Source organism: Camellia sinensis, chromosome 5, assembly GCF_055761805.1.
Source record: "Camellia sinensis isolate YWXY chromosome 5, ASM5576180v1, whole genome shotgun sequence".
In the NCBI taxonomy this organism is placed as follows: Eukaryota; Viridiplantae; Streptophyta; class Magnoliopsida; order Ericales; family Theaceae; genus Camellia; species Camellia sinensis.
The window spans coordinates 156,306,447-156,325,923 of record NC_138965.1 but is presented as its reverse complement, the minus strand read 5'-3'; the positions used below and the strand labels follow the sequence as shown (position 1 = coordinate 156,325,923).

At 35.4% G+C, this 19,477-nt stretch overlaps 2 protein-coding genes across 3 annotated transcripts; both read right to left on the bottom strand.

The window, feature by feature from the left end:
• Positions 1–3,476: 3,476 nt before the first annotated feature.
• LOC114305709 (uncharacterized) lies at positions 3,477–15,525 on the bottom strand. Of its 2 annotated transcripts, none has more exons than XR_014328587.1 (6): positions 15,301–15,525; positions 9,056–10,042; positions 5,305–5,478; positions 4,616–4,758; positions 4,377–4,498; positions 3,477–4,281 (listed from the first exon to the last, which is right to left on the bottom strand). XR_014328587.1 is itself a non-coding variant. In XM_028250837.2 (6 exons), the coding sequence occupies exons 1-6, from the start codon at positions 15,415–15,417 to the stop codon at positions 4,197–4,199; spliced, it is 1,617 nt and encodes a 538-aa protein (XP_028106638.2). In that variant the 5' UTR covers positions 15,418–15,524; the 3' UTR covers positions 3,477–4,196. The 2 variants fall into 2 exon arrangements, 1 of the variants encoding a protein (XP_028106638.2); XM_028250837.2 differs by having other exon boundaries at positions 4,377–4,487; positions 15,301–15,524.
• Positions 15,526–18,620: 3,095 nt separating this feature from the next.
• LOC145791807 (secreted RxLR effector protein 161-like) lies at positions 18,621–19,229 on the bottom strand. Its single transcript, XM_082872248.1, has 2 exons — positions 18,927–19,229; positions 18,621–18,833 (listed from the first exon to the last, which is right to left on the bottom strand). Exons 1-2 carry the CDS (start codon positions 19,227–19,229, stop codon positions 18,621–18,623), a joined length of 516 nt encoding a protein of 171 aa, XP_082728374.1.
• Between the last annotated feature and the right edge of the window lie 248 nt (positions 19,230–19,477).

Genomic DNA, 19,477 nt, shown 5'->3' with positions numbered 1-19,477 from the left:
GGAGAGAGAGAGAGACAGAGAGAGAGAGAGAGATTCACATGAGAAACTAAGACACTGACCCATCTTTTTTATATCAAGTAACCATCAAAAGCACAATCTGCAAAGACTAGCCATAAGTGTATCCATAAACTACAGACCACTTGCTAAAAAATCCCATACAGATAGAGACTACCTTTCAAATTCTTAGCCAACTATTTGTTGACGAAATGCAAGGAGACAGTTATCCAACTTGTGATCACTACCAACCAACAACTATCTACTTTTTGTTTTCCTAATTTCTATTTTTTTGTTTTTGTTGTTCGTGCTTTGACTAATCAAATGACCGTTGATAGAATTAAGGGTGCAACTTGGGCGGGCTCAACCTGAACAACCCGAACCTAGTCCGAATTTTTTTAAGGCTTGAATAAGATATTTTCAAATTCGGTATGGGCTTGGGCAAAAATTTAGAAATCCGAATTAAATTTGGACGGGTTTGGGCAAAAACATCAAACAATCCGAGCAACCTAAGGCCCGAATTATACATATATAGATATATAACAATATTAAATATATATATATAAAAATTATTAACCATTACATGAAATTAAAGTAATTTAAATTATTAAATCATATTAAATATATGTTATATATACAAATAACATAAACTCTTACTTTTTTTTATTTTTACTCATAAATTATAAAGACTACATCTCTCTTACATTATATAAATTATTTGTTTTGATGGTATTAATGATTTTCTATATAAAAAAATATAAATGAAATTAAATTTTAATAATTAAATAATGTAGCTGCAAAAAATATATATATATATATATATATGTATATATTTACAACTCAGGCAATTCGGATTTGACTCGGGTCAGGCTTGAATAAGCAAACTCGGGTTACAATTTGGGCCTGGACGGGCCTAGGCAGATCTTAGTACAACTTAGGCTGGGCTTGGGCAACCTCCCAACTCAACCGAACCCACCTGAGTTACACCCCTAGATAGAGTCGAGTGGAGAAGAAAGATTTATATAGCCAATCCCTTTTGATGGGACTTAAGGCTAGGCTTGGTTTGGTTTGGTTTCGTTGTTCGTGCTTTGGAAAACAAAACAACAAAAAATTCAGGAGCCTTTTGTTTTTAAGCGTAGTCTATGCAAATAGAAAACTCATATAGAATTTTAAACAAAAATTATGTGGTAACTTAATCTCTTTTTAAAATCGAAACTCATCAGAATGGTTTCTAATTTTAAGAATATCATTGCCACGTCATTATTGCCATACATTTTGTATAAGAATTCTGTCTGTAGATCATTTTCCTAAAGTAATTATCTAAGCCACTAACTATACAAGTTGTGCCTTTTTTTATTTTCTCATAAGTTTTATGGATATCTGAAAATGACCTTTACATGTATAGACTTCATAGTTCCCTTTGCCTATATCTATTTATAGCAAAAGATCTACACAACCAGCAATCCCAAGATCTACACACACACACACACAAGAATCAGCAATGGCATCAAGAACCAGATCAAGGAGATTATCCTTAGATATATTTAAAAGAGAAGTTTCAGACAAACCTTCAGAGATGGGCATATCTAAACACATGGATTTGAGGATTCCTTTCCAACTTTCATCCACAAACGATATCAAGGAGGTCGAGTGCGAGTGCTGCGGCATATCTGAGGACTGCACGAGGGCCTACATTCAGCACATAAGAGCTCGGTTCTACGGTAAATGGGTGTGTGGACTCTGCTCAGAAGTGATAATTGAAGAATCGTATAAGCTTGGGAGAGTACACAACCTTGTACATGAAGAAGCTCTTCATTCACATATGGAAATCTGCAAAAAGTTCAACAATACCATTAGAGCTAACCCTGCAATGTATCTCGCAGGTGTGATGACTCAGATCCTCAAAAAAGGCTCTAGAGGAAGAGGTAATTAAAGTGATCGCTGATAAATGTGAATGTTTGAAAATATTTATTGTTTGCAAGTGTCAGCTTGTGAAATTTCTCAAATTCATGCATGAGTTAAATTTTCTCAGTTCCATGCGTGCTCTGGAATCTAGAAAATGAGTTCAATTGAAAGACAGTAAGGCCAAGAAAAATAGTATGGTTTAGATTATATTAATGAGGCTCAGACTTGGAATAAATCTGGATCACACACTAATTTTCTTAGTACTTTTCTGTGTCTGAGTTCTTAGTCTCTAGCATTACTGATTGAAAGAATGAAACGAAATCTGAGAGAGAAACTGAAACTGAATTGTAAATCCAATCTCATCTGAGTTCATCAGACTTGTGGGCACATCCTCACCCATTAGAACTCGAGTTCTTGCTCAGTGTAAGTTCACACCAGTTTCCAGAGAGTAATCAGCGCAGTGAATCAATCTGAACTAGTCGCAGAAACTGCACCAAAAAATATTTTTATTTGTACATTGTAAATACCTACATTCTCATTGCATGATTCTGCAGTTACCATTCAACATATATAAAAATAACCAAACCAGACTTACGCTGTGTTTGGTTGGGAGATTTGGGAGAGATATTTGAAAAGGAAAAGGGAAAAGATGTGTGAAAGTAGGTGAAATATAGACATTTTTTTCACATTTCACCTACCTTTTCTATTTCCCTTTCCAAATCCATCCTCAAATCTCCCAACCAAACACAACATTAGCATCCCAAACAACATATATAAAAATAAATTTTAAATTTTAAATTATTTTTTTTCTCTATTGGGTATGTAAAATGTAAATTCTAATTTTCACAAACCCAAAAAAACTGCAGTTCCTGGGCTTATTATGATCTGATCAATATAGAACAATGGATACTAATAAAGGTTTAAGGTTAAGCAATACTATGCTAGATGAAGAATGCTGAGGCAGTGTTTGGATCTTGGGTTTGGAGAGATATTTGTGGAAGGAAAAGAAAAAGGACCCCTTTTATTTCCCCCCCATAAATCCCTCTCCAAACCCAAATCCAACACAGCCTAAAAGTAGAATAGTTAAATAATTGGGTGCTTCCCTGAAGAATGAAAAAGAACAGATACAAGAAATTCAATACCTCTATTCTTACCATACATCAAATCCCAATTTGTTGCTTAATGAATAGAACTAGTGAAACAACAAATTAAAGCTATTCCACCATAGAAAATAAAAATAAAAGATAAATCTACCTGTACCGGTAATAGCTGTCATGTTGTATTGACTGTAAGCTCAGCAGAGAATTCTGGGTTGGGTTCATATGTGATCTGAGATCACATTATCATTACCTGCTTATCACATCAAACAAAACTCGATACCATTTAACTTCAGTGGCAGTAAATATCCATGAATTCACGAAGATTCAGATCAAGTGACATAAAACTTCAACTCCCCTTTTCTATATTCGATCTTCTATTAATCTTTTAGGCACCTGTTATTTTTCTACAGCTTGCAATTCTTGTAATATGATGCATCATTTTGAGAATCTTAATCACATAGGAATAAAAGAAGTATATCACTGTAACTTGTACCATTAAAATTTTAACTAATTCAGTTCAATACATTTGTCAGGAAATGTAATTACAAGAACTATCACTAACTGAGAGAAATCTCACTTCTTTAATTGTCATATAAATTGTATAAGAGAGATATGTGACAAAAAAAGGGGATACCAAATATGGCCTTGGACTGAGAAGCACGGATACGACACGGACACGCGGACACGTAAATTTTCAAAAAATGCAAGACACGGCACGTTAAAGACACGTTCAAAACATATATTTTTATTATATGTATATTTTTAAATATGTAATATGTATTATGTATTTTATGTCGAATATTTAATTTTACGAAATTTATCAACCTTAGGTATGCTATATTAGTAAAAAAATTAAAAATTATAATTGCTTTTGAAAAAGATAGTACTCAATGTGTCCTAAAGTGTCCCCAGCTTGTCTCTAGCGTCTCCTTAACGTGTCCCCAACGTGCCCTCAGCATGTCCGCAGCATGTCCAAAGTGTCCAAGCGTGTTCGACACATGTCCGGAGCGTGTCCAGCACATGTCCGTATCCGACACGTGTCGGACATTTGTACGCGACCTCCGGAGAGGTGTATGTGCTTCATAGGCTTCGGAATATGTATAGTGAAATAAAAAAACAAATAAATCTCAGAAGACATAAAAAGGCAACATTTCCATAGCAAAACCGCCTTCTGTATAAGTACCCACAACATTTTAATCAAACAGAAGGTGTTTCTGAGTTGGAGACGATGGACGACTCTGTGAATCCTTCACGAACATCTCCTCGGCAGAGTGGGCACACCCTGAGAAGCACCAGCAGAGAAACAAAAGAAAAGAAAATGAGCTGTCAGGAAAGAGGGAAAAAAAAAGTATATGCAAGTAAAAATACTATGGTTACCCATGTATCTCTTTGAGCCATTTATCAACGCATGACATATGAAACTCGTGGTGGCAAGGAAGAACACGTATTTCATCCTCTTCTTCATACTCACTCAAGCATATGTAACACCTGTAGATGAACTTGTTACATACTAACATGGTCAAATAAAAGGTTAACATAAACAAATGATTATGAATTTGAACAGAGAGCACCATATTACACATGTTCACAAAGTGGGATTGTAAAGAGAAACTCACTGTTCAGCATCATCTTCACTCTCAGTTTTCTCGGGCTTTCTATGATTCTTAACAGGAAAAGAGTCAACGATTGCCTCAGGAGCCGGAAGTGAGACCATAGATAAGGAAAGTGACAAAGGTTGCTGATGAATTTCATCTAATACCTGTAGATCACACATTATAACAAAATTAAGTACTTAATGGTCTTAATACCCGTAGATCACACATTAGATCACATGAATTTCATCATAATTCCAAGTCAAGAATGTCTGGAAGTCCAACAAATTAAGTACTTATGTGGGAACTAATTGGAAAAAGTATGACTTAATGGTCTTATTAGAAGTTCTCAGAATTTATAGGTCCTTGAAAGGAAATGTAGGACTTATCTGTATTTTCCATAAACAAAATCCATTACTTAGAAATTAGACTGAAATAACAAACAAATAAACAACAAAATTTTAAACGAAGAGCGGCCAATAGAAATCTACAAATTTGATGGAGGAAATTTACACCGGTATTCACAAAGCAAAATCATATGAAATACTTGTACAACTACCAGAATCTTTGCCATCAACCAAAAAAGGTACAGTAATATAAGACATGCTTCACAAGTGATCTAGCAAATAATCAAAGCCTGCCAGGCAGAGTAGCTAACAACCACAACACAGTGCAAACTTAATAAAGCATACTAGCTGATCAAGGGGAATTACCTCAAATAATGCTTCTGCTAGCATAACTATTCGTGAAATACTTGCACGAGTACCAGATTCATCAGTCATCAATATTGATTCACATGTGCATGTGCCATCAGGGTGAACCCCAGATGGACAAACACTATTTTCAGGATTACCGCTTTCATGGCCACCACGAAGTCTTTCCCAGACCTGCAAAATTTTTTGGAGCTAGCACTTGGTAAAATTACCCTAAGAAAATAAGTAAATAAAAGTGTTACTACATATAGCATCCACTACAAAATTATTAAAGCCAATAGGTAAACCAATAATGTGAAGGGAAAAAAAAGAGTACATTCTGTTTACAAAATTAATAAGCCAATAGGTAAACCACTAATGTGAAAAAAAAAAAAAAAAAAAAAAAAAAAAAAAAACTACATTCTGCTGACTTAAAAATGAATTTTTAAAAAAAAATAAAATAAAAAAACATTATTAATTTGCTGGTAAAAAAATCCTATAGTCAAATATGTGGTGCTGTTCTGCAGTATACAGACATCTAAGACCTAGTGTCCCCAAAACTTATGTAGCCAATAAAATAAGGTTGAACTCTCACTTTACAGCAGGGATATTGAGAGGTATGAGATATCTTAAGCATTCTGTAAAAATTTATGAATTATTGATTGATGTTTATTGATTATATTACAATTACAAGGATTCCTATTATATAGGAGTGTGTTTGGAAGTAGGTGGAGAGTAGGTGAAGTGGAGGTGGTAGTGGTGTAGTGGATTAGGTTTAGTGGAGTAGGTGAGGTGGTAGTGGAGGTAGGTTTATGGTAAATTCTAACAGCCCCCCGCAAACTCAAGGAGGATAGAAACTAACCAACTTGAGTTTGAAGAGAGGAACAAAACAAGAAAATACATAAAAATAAAAAAGGATAGGAGGCACTGTATGGTCGTGTCAGACCGTTGGTGAAGACACTGAAAGGTGGTGCCATAACGTGGTAGAGGACACTGGATGGTGGTGTCATAACGTTGTAGAAGACAGTTTATGGGGTCATGTCGGACCGTTGTAGCAGACAATGTTGTGACAGTTGTTGTGACAGTTTACGGAGTCTTGCTGGACCCTTGTAGAAACTAACCGGAATCAATGTCGGGACAGTTTACAGAGTCTTGTCGGACCCTTGTAGAAACTAACCGGAATCTATGTCGGGACAGTTTACAGAGTCTTGTCGGACCCTCAAAAAATACACTGTATGATGGTGTATATAGGCTGCCCAAATATATATATATATGGATATATATAGTGAGCCCTCAAAAGTCGCGCCCTCAAAAGGCGCGCCCACTTCATCAAAAGGCGTGCCTGACAGAAAGTGTCGAGCCATCAAAAGGTGAGCCGGAGACGTGGCGAGGCACGTGAGCGACAGAGTGGCGTGTCGGCCTCATCGTCAGTGTCGATATAAACCAATGCGGAGGCAGTGGAAACCAAACCAGGTTGAAACCTCTGAACATTGTCAAACTGAAACACTCTGAAAATACTCTGGATCCAACCCTTCTCTGAAAAACTCTGCGTTTTCGGAGAGAGAAACTTTGTAACACTCTGTAACCAATCCTTCTCTGAAAGTACCAGTCAGAAATCGCTGCGTCGCTGAAACACTCAACAACCCAAAAAACATGGCCTCGTCTTCCCGTTCAGCTACCCAGAATATGGCCTCTTCGTCCCGTGGTCTGCTCACTCTCTTTCCCGACCTCAACGAGTCAACAAGAGAAATAACTGGTGCGGTGGCATTGGAACCTCAACCAAGCACCACTGGGTTTGCTCCGTTGAACTTTCCGATGCAGTCGGTGGAGCAAAAAATGGCATTGCAAACGGATATTGAGGCCAATCAGTATACTCTGAAGTCATGTGTGAAAACCATGACTGCGGTCACAAACTTGTCGCACCGGCTGCAGAGCAGGACAAATGAGGTGCAACAGTTAAACTCCCAGCTGGCTCTGCTCCAACGCATGTATAAGGATGCGCGAGCAGAGATAAGTGTGCTGAAGGCAGAAAATAAGGAGATGAAGCGGAAGGCCACCGTTATGTTCCGATTTGGAGGTCCGCCATATGCTGCAGTGGAGGAGTATGGGGGAGTGATCGTGCCCAGTGGAGTGGGAAACACGGAGGCAACACCGGCAAGGACCACCCAGGACGGAGGCAAGAAGAAAAGACCGGCGGCTGAGTAGAGAAGAAAAATCCCACTGTGGGTGTGGTAGTTTTGTTTTTGTTTGTGTGGGTTTTTTTTTTTTTTTTTTTTTTTTTGATGTAAAAGTGTGATCGGGGTTGATCCCCTGATATGAATAAAATGACAAGGTTGTGGAATGTTGTTGGTGTTATTTTGTGGTGTTGTTTTGTTTAATAAGAAAAATAAAATAAAAGAAAATAATGGATAAAGAAAATAGAGAAAAATATTTGTGGATGGGTGATAAGAAAAACAGCAGTGTGATTTTTTTTTTTTTTTTTTTGGTGGAATATAAAATAAATAATAATAAGAGAATGGAAAACGGGTGATGCTTACTAACAAGGGATAGGGAAAATATATTATAATAAAATATATATATATATATATATATATATATATTAAAATAAAAGAAAAGGGTGAAAGAACGTGGATGAAATAAATTAAGAGAAAGGAGAGATATGATTAAAGTGGGTTTGAAAGTGGGAAAAGATGAGAGAGAGGGAGATAGAGTGGGTGCATGATGATGATGTTGGGTCCATGGAGAGAGAGAGAGAGGGATGTCCAAGAGGCTTGTGCTTTTGACAGTTACACATTACCCAAGCTGTATGTGAAGATGCATGTTACTGTCTTACACTTCTGCAGGCTTGGTATTCTTTGTGGGGCACTTGCAACACGTGACATTGAAAATTGTATTCGAAAATGATGACATCTCCAACATGAAACGTCTTGGAAGCAGCCCAGGCCTTGTAATCAATATTCCCAATGATGGTTCAACCAGCGGAGTCCCCAACCTTGTACACTGCTGCCATTGAAACCTTCAAGCCAGCAAACATGGCTACCAACAACAGAGCCACAGCTCTACACCCCACACCCAAATCCATGGCTAAGAGAGAGAGAGCAAATCGGGAAAAAAACAGCAGTGACGAGCAGAAAAGCAGCGCCAGAAACGCCAACGACGACGACGAGTAAGAGTACAACCACGGATATGTGAGAGGCGAGGTGAACGGCGATAGAGGCTAGACGATGATGCGGGTGCCGCCGCCGACATAGCGGAGGAGGGGTGTAAGAAAATGTTGAAGAAGTCAAGGTATGTGTAGAAAATAAGCGGAATAGGTTGAGGTCCGGCGGGCGGCCAAGGCGAGGTTGCCGCCCGCCGGTGAAGCGAGAAATACTAAGGTCTTAACCTTGCTCTGATACCATGTAAAAATTTATGTATTATTGATTGATGTTTATTGATTATATTACAATTACAAGGATTCCTATTATATAGGAGTGTGTTTGGGAGTAGGTGGAGAGTAGGTGAAGTGGAGGTGGTAGTGGTGTAGTGGGTTAGGTTTAGTGGAGTAGGTGAGGTGGTAGTGGAGGTAGGTTTATGGTAAATTCTAACACATTCAATGAAATAATGTCCAATATTAAGTATGAAATGCATGATGGCTTCATCAAGGAACAAAGATACAGCGAGTGGAGCTACTCTCAATGCGTCAAAAAAAGATATGCATTAGCCAAAAGAATACAAAATCAGTTCAAAATGGATGGGAGTATTGGTCAGAAGAGAGTACTTAAAAGCCTACCTCAGATGTTGAATGCCAACGTTGTTCATTCATGCTGTGAGTTCTACTTTCCATGTACCCGGAATCACCACCAACCTCATCATAAAAGAAATCACCACTAAAATCAAGGAGCCATCTGTCATGAGATCCTAGACCATCATTGTTATCATCATCAGTCGAGAAAACAAATGTTTGGGAATCACTAAGCCTTCTAGAACCGCGTCTTGAAAAAGCATCCCAGAATAGTCTTCTACTATTCTGTCCTGCTTCACGATTACTTATTTCAGTGGAACTATGAGACAAAATGCTGGAAGATATACTCACCACATCAACTTGAAGTACACTTCCACCTCCCTGGCCTTGTTCCCTACCTGAAACAAGAAATCCTAGACCTGGAGGTATGGTCTCTTGAAGAGAATCATCTCTTAGCAGGTGAGAAGTTACTGGTGAATCCAAAACAACAGAAGCAGAAGCAGAAGCAGAATCAGAATCAGAATCAGAATTATAGACAGTCATTGCTTCACTAACATGATTTCCAAATGAATCTCCAAGCTCTTGGGGAGATGAACTGCTTGTATGTAAAACCTCTGCACAAATCTGAGACACGTCCTTGTCCATCCTATTACCAAAGCCATTACTAACACCCATATTGGACCTTACATTTGCAGAAACTGGGTCTGAAGATGACAGATCCTCATAGAAAGTACTAGCTGTTTCATTAATTCTACAATCAGCACTTGACTGAGGAGGAACTAAATCTTTATTTTTACATGAGCATTGCCGTTGGTTACTTGTCTCAGCATTGATTAAACCATCTTCAAAAGAAGAGTCTTTACTAGTTACCGCACTGCTTTCAGATGAGGCTCCAGTTTCAGTTCTCGAGCTGGTTAACCCAGTCACTGCACAAGAGGCCAAAGCAGATTCCTTCATCGGTCTTCGCAACTCCTCAACAACTGGCTCACCATGTTTTATAGAATTCACCTGTAAGTCAGATGGACCGTCTTCCATCTGTACAAAACAAAGGTCAGTATATCAGGTCCCTGTCACAAATGTAGAAAGTATAACATTGAATGTCACTATTTAGTATTACTAAAGAATTTTGTCATAGAGAGGATTAGGGGATGGGGAAGCTTTTGGAACTGATCACGAGTGCAAAACAGATAAACATTTCTTGGCAGTTCTTGCTCAAAAAGTGAAGACTAAGTTGGGGATCACAGAATGGTTCCTGATAAACTAGAACTTCTGGAATCCCATGTTGCTTATTGTTAGTTAATTATCATACAATGCACTCATTGAAAACCTTGCATTTAGGGGAAACCGAATGGGGAATGGGGAAAGGGGAAAAAAAAGAAGAAAAAGTTCAACAATTATGGAGCAGATTGCTTGTCAGTAAAGATGCTTTCAGCCTTTTAAAAATAAGCCATCTTCACAGACCAGCAAGTACTTCCTATGTACATGTTGAACATGGAGTTTGTGCGCTAATTATGTTGGAACCTTAAAGTGCTTGCAGCGATAATATACCAAATGCATAACTTCATGAGCTAAATCTGCCAGCTCCGAAGGGCACAAATGAAAATGGCTAGCAATGCATGACCAATAATTAACTATAGAAAATTGTTTATGGTTAGGTTGGTAATTCGAACATGAGATGATGGTATAAAATCTCAGGATATCAAATTGAAACTATACAAATTACAACCAAAACTACATTTTAGACATATAGAGTTATATTTATAACTAAAAGATATCTTGAAAGACAAAAATTACAGCCAACATAATGAAGAGTATTGAAAAAAAATGACAGGAATAAGGTGAAATGAATAAAGCATTAGCTAGTATTGTTGCTTAGCAATTTTATAAGCATCTTTAATGCTTTGACAGCTATGGGAAAGGGATTTTGGTCCATGACTCAAATTTATAAAAAAAAAAAAGCATTGTTGGCCACACTTTTCTTTCTTTCTTTTCTTTTTTATTTATTTATTTATTTTTCTTCAAATTTTAGCTAGTATTGTCATTCTTTTCATCATTATTATACCAAAATTTCAATTGAACCCAAAAACAAATGATAATAATATAATTCCTGCCTTCGCTACAAATAGAACAAGTAGAACAATTTATTGAAAATACGTTAGCACTTATAGCTAGACAACTACTAGTTCCATCAAAAAGTGCCTTTCCATCTGCACACGTCATCAATCAAAAAAGTCTCACTTCTAAACCATTGAAGAATTTATGACCTCAAATAAGAGAGGATAAGATGCTTTTGAGGTTAAACTACGGTAGCCTATATGCAAAGCAAATGCATAAAAAAAACCAATGTCTAAATTCCATGGAACAAAGCATTGATTGACTGTTCTACAAATACACAAATATATGTGTGTGTGTATTAAATTTCCAAACTATTTCATTTCAACAGCTCCACTAGTTAAAGCCATTTCTATTTTCAAAGAAAATTTGCTATTATGATAAGCCCACAAAAAAGTTAGTTCCTATGAAGTACAGACACCTCTTCGGAGGTCACGTACAGGTGTCCGATTCATGTCAGACACGGACACGTGTCAGATACGTTGGACATGCTGAAAGAGTTGGACATGCTGGGACACTTTGGACACGCCAAGGATACGCAAGGGACACGCCAAGGAGACGCTAGGGACACACTGAGGACACGCTGGGGACACTTTAATGACACGTGAGGACACGCTGGGGACACTCTAGGGACACGCTCTGTACTATTTTTTTCAAAAAAAATTATAGGTGTGTTTGGTTTGTGTTTGTAGAGTAGTTTTTGAGATAAAAAGTACGAAAATTTGTTTGGTTTGCCTTTTTTCAGAAATGGTTTTGGAAAATTGTTTTGGAAAGAGAGTTTTAAAAAAGTGATTGATTTGATATGTATGAGAGAGAGAGAGAGAATGATTTTGAAAAGTAGGTAATCAAACAAAATTTTGAAATTTTTTTTGAAAAAATTTGTTTGGTTTGATTACTTTTGAAATTTGTTTGTAGAGAATTTTTTCCAAAATTTTTTCTGAAAAACAAACCAAACAAGGCCATTTTTAATTTTTTACTAAAAGAGCATACCTAAGGTTGATAAATTTGGTAAAATTAAATATTTGATATAAAATGCATGTTAAATATTTAAAAATATACACATAATAAAAATATAAATATATATGTTTTGAACATGTCCCCAACATGTTGTCTCCTGCATTTTTTAAAATTTACGTGTCCGCGTGTCCGTATTGTGTCACGTGTCCATATCCGTGCTTCTTAGGTCAGTTCATTCTCATCCTTGCATGTGTAGCTTGAACTCCAAAGTTTATTGAACACCTATCCTCTAATAGGATATGTCACTATTAATAACCAAGATGATGCAGTCCACATGAAGAGCAAGCAAAAGTAAATTTAAGGAAGCAACTAAAATCGAAAGTTGACATGTTTTCAAGGTGAGACCTATAAGATGCATACAGTCACGTTTCTAGTCTTAGTAAAGTCTTATTTTATGGTTATCCAAATTAGCTATTAATTTGGTCCTTTTCCCATACGTTTTATGGTGTTTTGTTTTGTAAGTTAGGGTTTTTTCTAGTAATTTGCATGATTTATGGACATGAATGGTAGAAATCTCCCATGAGTTCTGGTATGGGTCAAGTTATGTATCATATGGGTATTATCTAATCTTAGATAGGCTTTAAAGGTCAAAACTTTAGTTCCCTAGTTAGGAATTCTAGTCCTAGTTGGTGTAGAAGTCTCAAAAGTCTACATTTTTATCTTTTATTTTTTTTGATTGGCATTGAAGTGTCCGAATCAAAACCTGACTAATCCCTAAGGGTGCATAGGCCCTCGGCAAGGAGTTTTCCGCAAGTACACCAGGGTTAATTCAAGGGTATTTCCCTAATCCGATGGCCCCAAGAAATTGTTAACACCTAAGAGGTTTCAATCCTTAAACTTTGGAGGGAGCATACCCCCAAGACCCAAGGCCTTGCCACTAAGCCAACCCCGGGGTTTAAGTCTCAAAAGTCTATATAAAAGCAATATATAGTCTCTAATTCAATTGAAAAATATGTTGTAGACAATATTTTTCCCAGAACTTTCCAAGCTTCTTTAGGATTTTATAAGGTATTCCTAACCCTAGGTGTAATAATGCCTAAAGAATTCTAGGTGCAATGCCAAGACGCTTCTTCTAGCTTTTGAAGTCCCATAGCCAAATTTGAATCATCTTAAACTCAGGCCTAAAAGCCTAGGTTTTCTAATGTCATATATTAGTTTTGATCTCACTGCTAGTGGGAGAGTAATCCCAAACTACTACATCACAAGATTAATATTTGGATGTAAGCAATTTAACACACTCATTAAAGCTAAACATTTGCACAATTCCACCCCGGCCTAAATCATAAGTTTAATATTTGGATGTCATCAATTTAACACACTCATATAGGTTAAGCATTTGTACAATTCCACCTCGATGTGTTAATTATCATTTAGAAGTATTTAATATCTCACTTTATATAGAAATTGTATGGGCAAAGCATATTGTTCCAAATCCAATGTCTACTAAACTATAAAAGAACTTGTTCAATATTTTGCTGCTCAAAGCTTCTTATTAACATTTTTAATCTCATTCCATTTCCTTAATTGACAATCCCAATTCCATGTCCAGTAACTCAGCAACAAATCCTAGTTCTCCCCATTTAAAGACTTAGCCATATCACTACAAAAAAGGATGTTTATAGACACCAAAGCAGCAATAATATATTCTTAGTCCCTAACTCACATATTCCATGATAGAACAATAATTGGAAGAGTTTTGAGAGAAAATTTGGCATAACAGATTCCAATATCCAACCTTCATCCAAAAGACAAGAATTTAGACAGAAAATTCCCCCACATATACAAACCATATTGGGAGGACTACCCTTAACACACATTCTTTCACCCTCTAAAATCCCTATGTTACATGGACTCGGGTACGAGTGTCGGGTGCGGGTGTGTATCCAAGCGTCAGACATTCATAAATTTAAATCTTAAGATCTTGTATCCAAAATTGGATATGGGTACGGGGACAAGTCATATACACATATATATTGTATATTATATAATATTCTCGGATGAGATGATTAAAATTATGTAGAAATACATTAGAAATTAAATATGATTCAGAAAAAAATATGAAATTTCTATATCTAATTCATGTGGGAGCCTAAAAATATTGCTTTACTAACAAATGTGAGTTTCTTTTTCTTCATTTATTGTCACAAATTAAAGTATCTCAGTGTCTAAATTGGGTACGAGCGTCGGACACATATCCCAGACCCTTATCCATGTCATATCCGATGGACACGGGTATTGTGGGAGAAATGGAAGAGTCCATGTAACACAGTAAAATCCTACCTAACATTTTTTAATCCGAATCTCATTTCCTATACTAAGCAAATAGCTCACAAACATTTTTCTGCATAGCAACCTGCGATTGGAAGCCAATGAACTTCAAACCCAAACTCACTCCTCCGGAGGAAAAAGAAAAAAACTCTCAAAACTTCACAAACTTCTGGCTTCTTATTTTGAGAATTATCTTCATATGCTTCAATAATTGCTAAACACCATACCTATCAAATCAACCCAAATATTAGCTGACTTAATGCACACAACCAAACCTCCATCTAAAAGGGTCACAATTCTTTTGGTTTTCATAAGATGACACGATATGATTGGAATTCTAAGATGCTACACAATACCAACTGTCTAAAAATCCGTCCATTATCAAATCACCCAGCTCAAGAATTTTCAACTTCTTCAAACTTCACCACCTAAAATTACACCATTGCAATCAAAATCACAAAATCCAATACTACCATATTGTGCAAACGCTCCCAAAATTTTGAAAACCCGCTATTATTTAAAATATTTTCAAATTAAATGATTTGGTCCCCTAAGATTTTGCTTGAATTAATATTGCATATACATTTCGCACTAGAATTCAAATTCCTTCCCTGAATATATGAGTGCGAATCAATTATACGAAACCAATATGCCCAATTTACGGAAAACCAAACCAAACCCATTATTTGCATCAATTGATTAAACGTCATTCCATTAGAAAGCACATGTATATATAAAAAAATTAAACAAATAAAAAATTAAATTATGGGTATAAAGAGAAGACATGAATTCAAATAGATGGACGAAAAATAAAGGAAAGCAAGAAATGGGTAGGACAATTTTGGGAGTTAAATGTGTAATTGAAAATGTTGATGATGGTGGGAGCGGAGGCGTACCTCGTGAGAGGTGGAGCCACCGCAGACGAGACGAGAGAGGAAGGGACGTTTGGGGCGGTTGGATCGCCGTGGGGCCCGAGAAGGGCGCGACCCCGGACGGCTGCTGCTCGAACCCATCGAACCCTTTCTTTCAGAGTGTGAGAGAGAAGTTAATTAGATATACAGATAAACAAAGAGAATTTGGAGGAGAGGCTCAGAAACGGATGACTATGCCTTCGTGCGCGCGGGTTGGTTTGCGGTTTCGGAATCTCTAATTCGTCATCCGTCCGTCAGGTTAACAGATTGGAGAAAATCAATCCGAATTCGTCCGGCAATCCGATGGATGTGGATTGAGCGAATTGGCGGTTTGGCGGATGGATGCGATAGGTTTAACGGTTTAAAATTTTATAAATTTTATAAATTTTTAACATAATTCAACTTGTGCACTTCCTAAAAAAAATATATATATATATTATAGTCAATAACTTAAAAAAGTATTACAATCGTTGTATGCATCATCCAAAGAAAGAAAGTCTGAAACTTTAGAATATCACAATCACTGCATGCATCATTCATATATTATAATCACAACATGATTCATCCACATAAAGTATTACAATCTGTGATTCTTAAAATATAGAAACAATTCAAACCACCAAAACTATGAACAGAGCAGTAGTAGAGATTGTATGTTTCTGTTTTGTTACATCTATATATGTTTTTGACAACAAAAACCAACCAGCATATATCATATTTTCTATTTATTATTTTTAGAGTTAGATTTAAAAATCCAAAAATATAGATAAATAATAGGTTTATTTTTTTCAATTCAAAAAATATATTCAAGTTGAAATTTTTTTTTCAACAGAATATTTAAACTCTTTTTCAATTGAAAACACAAAGTCTTATAAATTACTAAGGGTGCTCGCGGTTTGGCGGTTCGGTTGCGGCCAAAGGAATCTCAAATCCGCCATCCGTCCGCCAAATTGACGGATTGGAGAAAATCAATCCGCAACCGTCCGCTCATCATCACGCATTCGTCGAAAATGCAGCGGATCGGTTCGGTTCGGTCAGTTTTGGCGGATCGGTATATCCGCTGCTCACCCCTAGTTTGCCATGCCAAAAAGTTTGCTTATTGGCCATCTTTGCTATAAAAAAAAATAAATAAAATAAAATAAAATAATTAATAAGATGAACGGTCACATTTAAATTATAATTACTAGTCTATCACCTGTGCTATGCACGGGATAATTATAGATATTTATATTTATTTTTAAAAAAATTTAATATATAAATTATTTTTTTTAGATTTTTTATAAAAATAATTTAACAATCTTATCACTAATCATAGTATATGGGAGAAGTTGAAAAGGGTGTTGTAGTAACTATGTACGAGTTGTATCTATAATTATTTGTTTGAGTGGATTTTGACCAAAGCTCTCAAAATGCATGTAGAAATGCATGTGGATTTGAAAAAGTTAATAAATACTGATCAGAGAATTTTGACAAAATCAATAAATGCAGGCATGTGGATTGAAAAAAATTAATAAATGTTGGTCAGGGGATTTTAACCAAATCAATAAATGCTGAGTTTTTTTTTTTTGTTTAAGTCAAAAATTTAGAAAATTAAGATTGAGATATTGAAACTTCCACAAGACTTGGGGGTTAGAAATCTCTTTTTCCTTATATATAGATTTTATTTTTCCTCTAAAAAAGTTTAAAAAAATTAAATAGTCTATTACAAACGAAATTTTTTAATCATAAACTAAAATAATAAAAAAAATTAAAAAATCAACTCGCATCCCAAACGAACCCTATGGAAGAATTACCACAACTGAGACATGTGAGATAGAGAGAGAGAGAGACAAAGAGAGTAGAGAAATTTTTTTTAAAAAAAATTCACTAAATATAAAAAATAAAAATAAAAAAATTGTGTTATTATATATTTATTGATTTTTATAAATATTTTACTTTTTAAGTACATTTATGTTAAGTATATTTAAAAATTTAAAAATTTATTTAAAATATTAAAAAAATTATTAAAAACAAAAAAATTTAAATTTAAATTTTCAAAAAATTTGAGTTCAAAATTTGAAGTCAATATTTTATATCAATTTAATAATCGTAATTTTTTCATTTTTTCACGTTTATTTCTTTAAAAAATGAATGAATAGTATATTTTAAAATAGATCTTTTTATTTTAAAAATAGATCTTTCTTTTTTTTAAAGATAAACACGATAAAATAAAATAAAATTACGATTATCGAATCGACCTAATTTTTTTTCTATAAATTGATAAAAAACTTTGCGGAACATAAACTAAAACCATTAAGAATTCAATTCTATACATGAAAACTATATGAATTTCTACTATACAAAATAAGTGAATACATACCTTGATCCATGATAGTATGAAATCCTCTTGTAAGAAAAAGAAACCTTGAATAGAAGATCTTGATCTTAAAGTTCTTTACTTGTCTAAGATCTTCAAACCATTTTTCTCTCTCTCTCTAGGCGATGGGAGCCTTCTTGTGGTGACAACTTGAGTTTTTTTGATGGAGTGTGGTTTGGGACCTTACACTATTTATACTAGTATTCTTCTCATCAAAGAATCCATTCATTCAATGAATTTCATTAAATAGATTAATGTATCTTATACATTCATGATACATAATGCATCTTCTATATTAATGAATTCATTAGATAGATTAATGTATCTTATATATTCATAATAGATACATAATGCATCTTTAAGATTCATTCATAATGAATCTATCACATTCAATGCATTGACGTTATCTCCATTAGTTTTCTATACATTATGTATATATAAGTGTATTCATCAATGATTAATCACCATCTAATTGATGTACATGTATCTTACTTAATGAGATGAATCTAGTATAATCATGCATAAGTCACATTAAGCCATATTTAGGAAAAATTCTTACAATCTCCCACTTGGCTTGCATGATTATATTACGTCACTAGATTATCATAACATGGCTAACGTTCTCCCACTAGAAGATTGCACCATCACCATTACATTCTGTTCAATGAAATTATTAGCACCAAATCATTGTAGTCAGTGATTTATACATTGATCAAGACTGTACAATGGTTATAGTGTTAATATTTTCCATCAACATGAATAAGTGAATCTTAAATCACAAAGATGACATTAGCAACATAATGGTGATTAATGCTAATTTATCTATAACGGTCCCGTTGTTTACATCTTCTTCTAAATTGTGCACAAGTATGAAGAATGAAAACAACAAACATAATCATTACTAACAGAAGATAATTATAACATAACATTTATCCCGAACATAATACACTCATTTCAAGTCTAAACTTTCTATTAAGCCCATGCGCGCAACATGTTCTTGAAAGAGCTTAGGTGTGAGACCTTTAGTTAAAGGATCTGCTAACATGAGTGTAGTACCAATATGAGAGACGGAAACAGTCCGATTCAGAACCCTTTCTTTAACAACTAGATGCTTGATATCAATATGCTTTGATCTTCCTGAAGTTTTGTTATTATTGGAGAACTACACAGCAGCATCATTATCACAGTAAATCTGTAAGGGTTTCGAAATTGAATCGACAAGTTGTAATCTAGATATGAAATTCTTAAGCCATACTGCATGACATGTGGCTTCGTAACATGCTATGAACTCTGCCTCCATAGTGGAAGAAGCTGTCAGCGTCTGCTTATGACTCTTCCATGAAATGGGTCCATTAGCAAGCATAAAAATGTACCCAGAAGTGGACTTTCGATTGTCTTTGCATCCAGCATAATCAGCATTTGAATAACCAACCACTTCAAGGTTGTCTGTTCTTTGATAAGTGAGCATGTAATCCTTAATGCCTTGTAAACATCGCAACACTTTCTTAACTACTTTCCAATGATCAAGTCCGGGATTGCTTTGGTATCGACCAAGCATACCAACTACAAATGCTATGTCAGGACGTGTCACGACCCAAACTCGCTCATATGGGTTTAGCACCGTAACCGGCTAGTAATACGAGATTACAGAAGGCCTGCTTAACAATAAAACAGTAATACAGAGTACAGGGGCTGGCGGAAGCCAAAACAGTAAATGAAAGATGTCCAATGAGCTGTAACAGTCTGTATGCAAGAAGACTTTTTAAACATATACGCATTCAAACCATAACAGTATGTACACACATC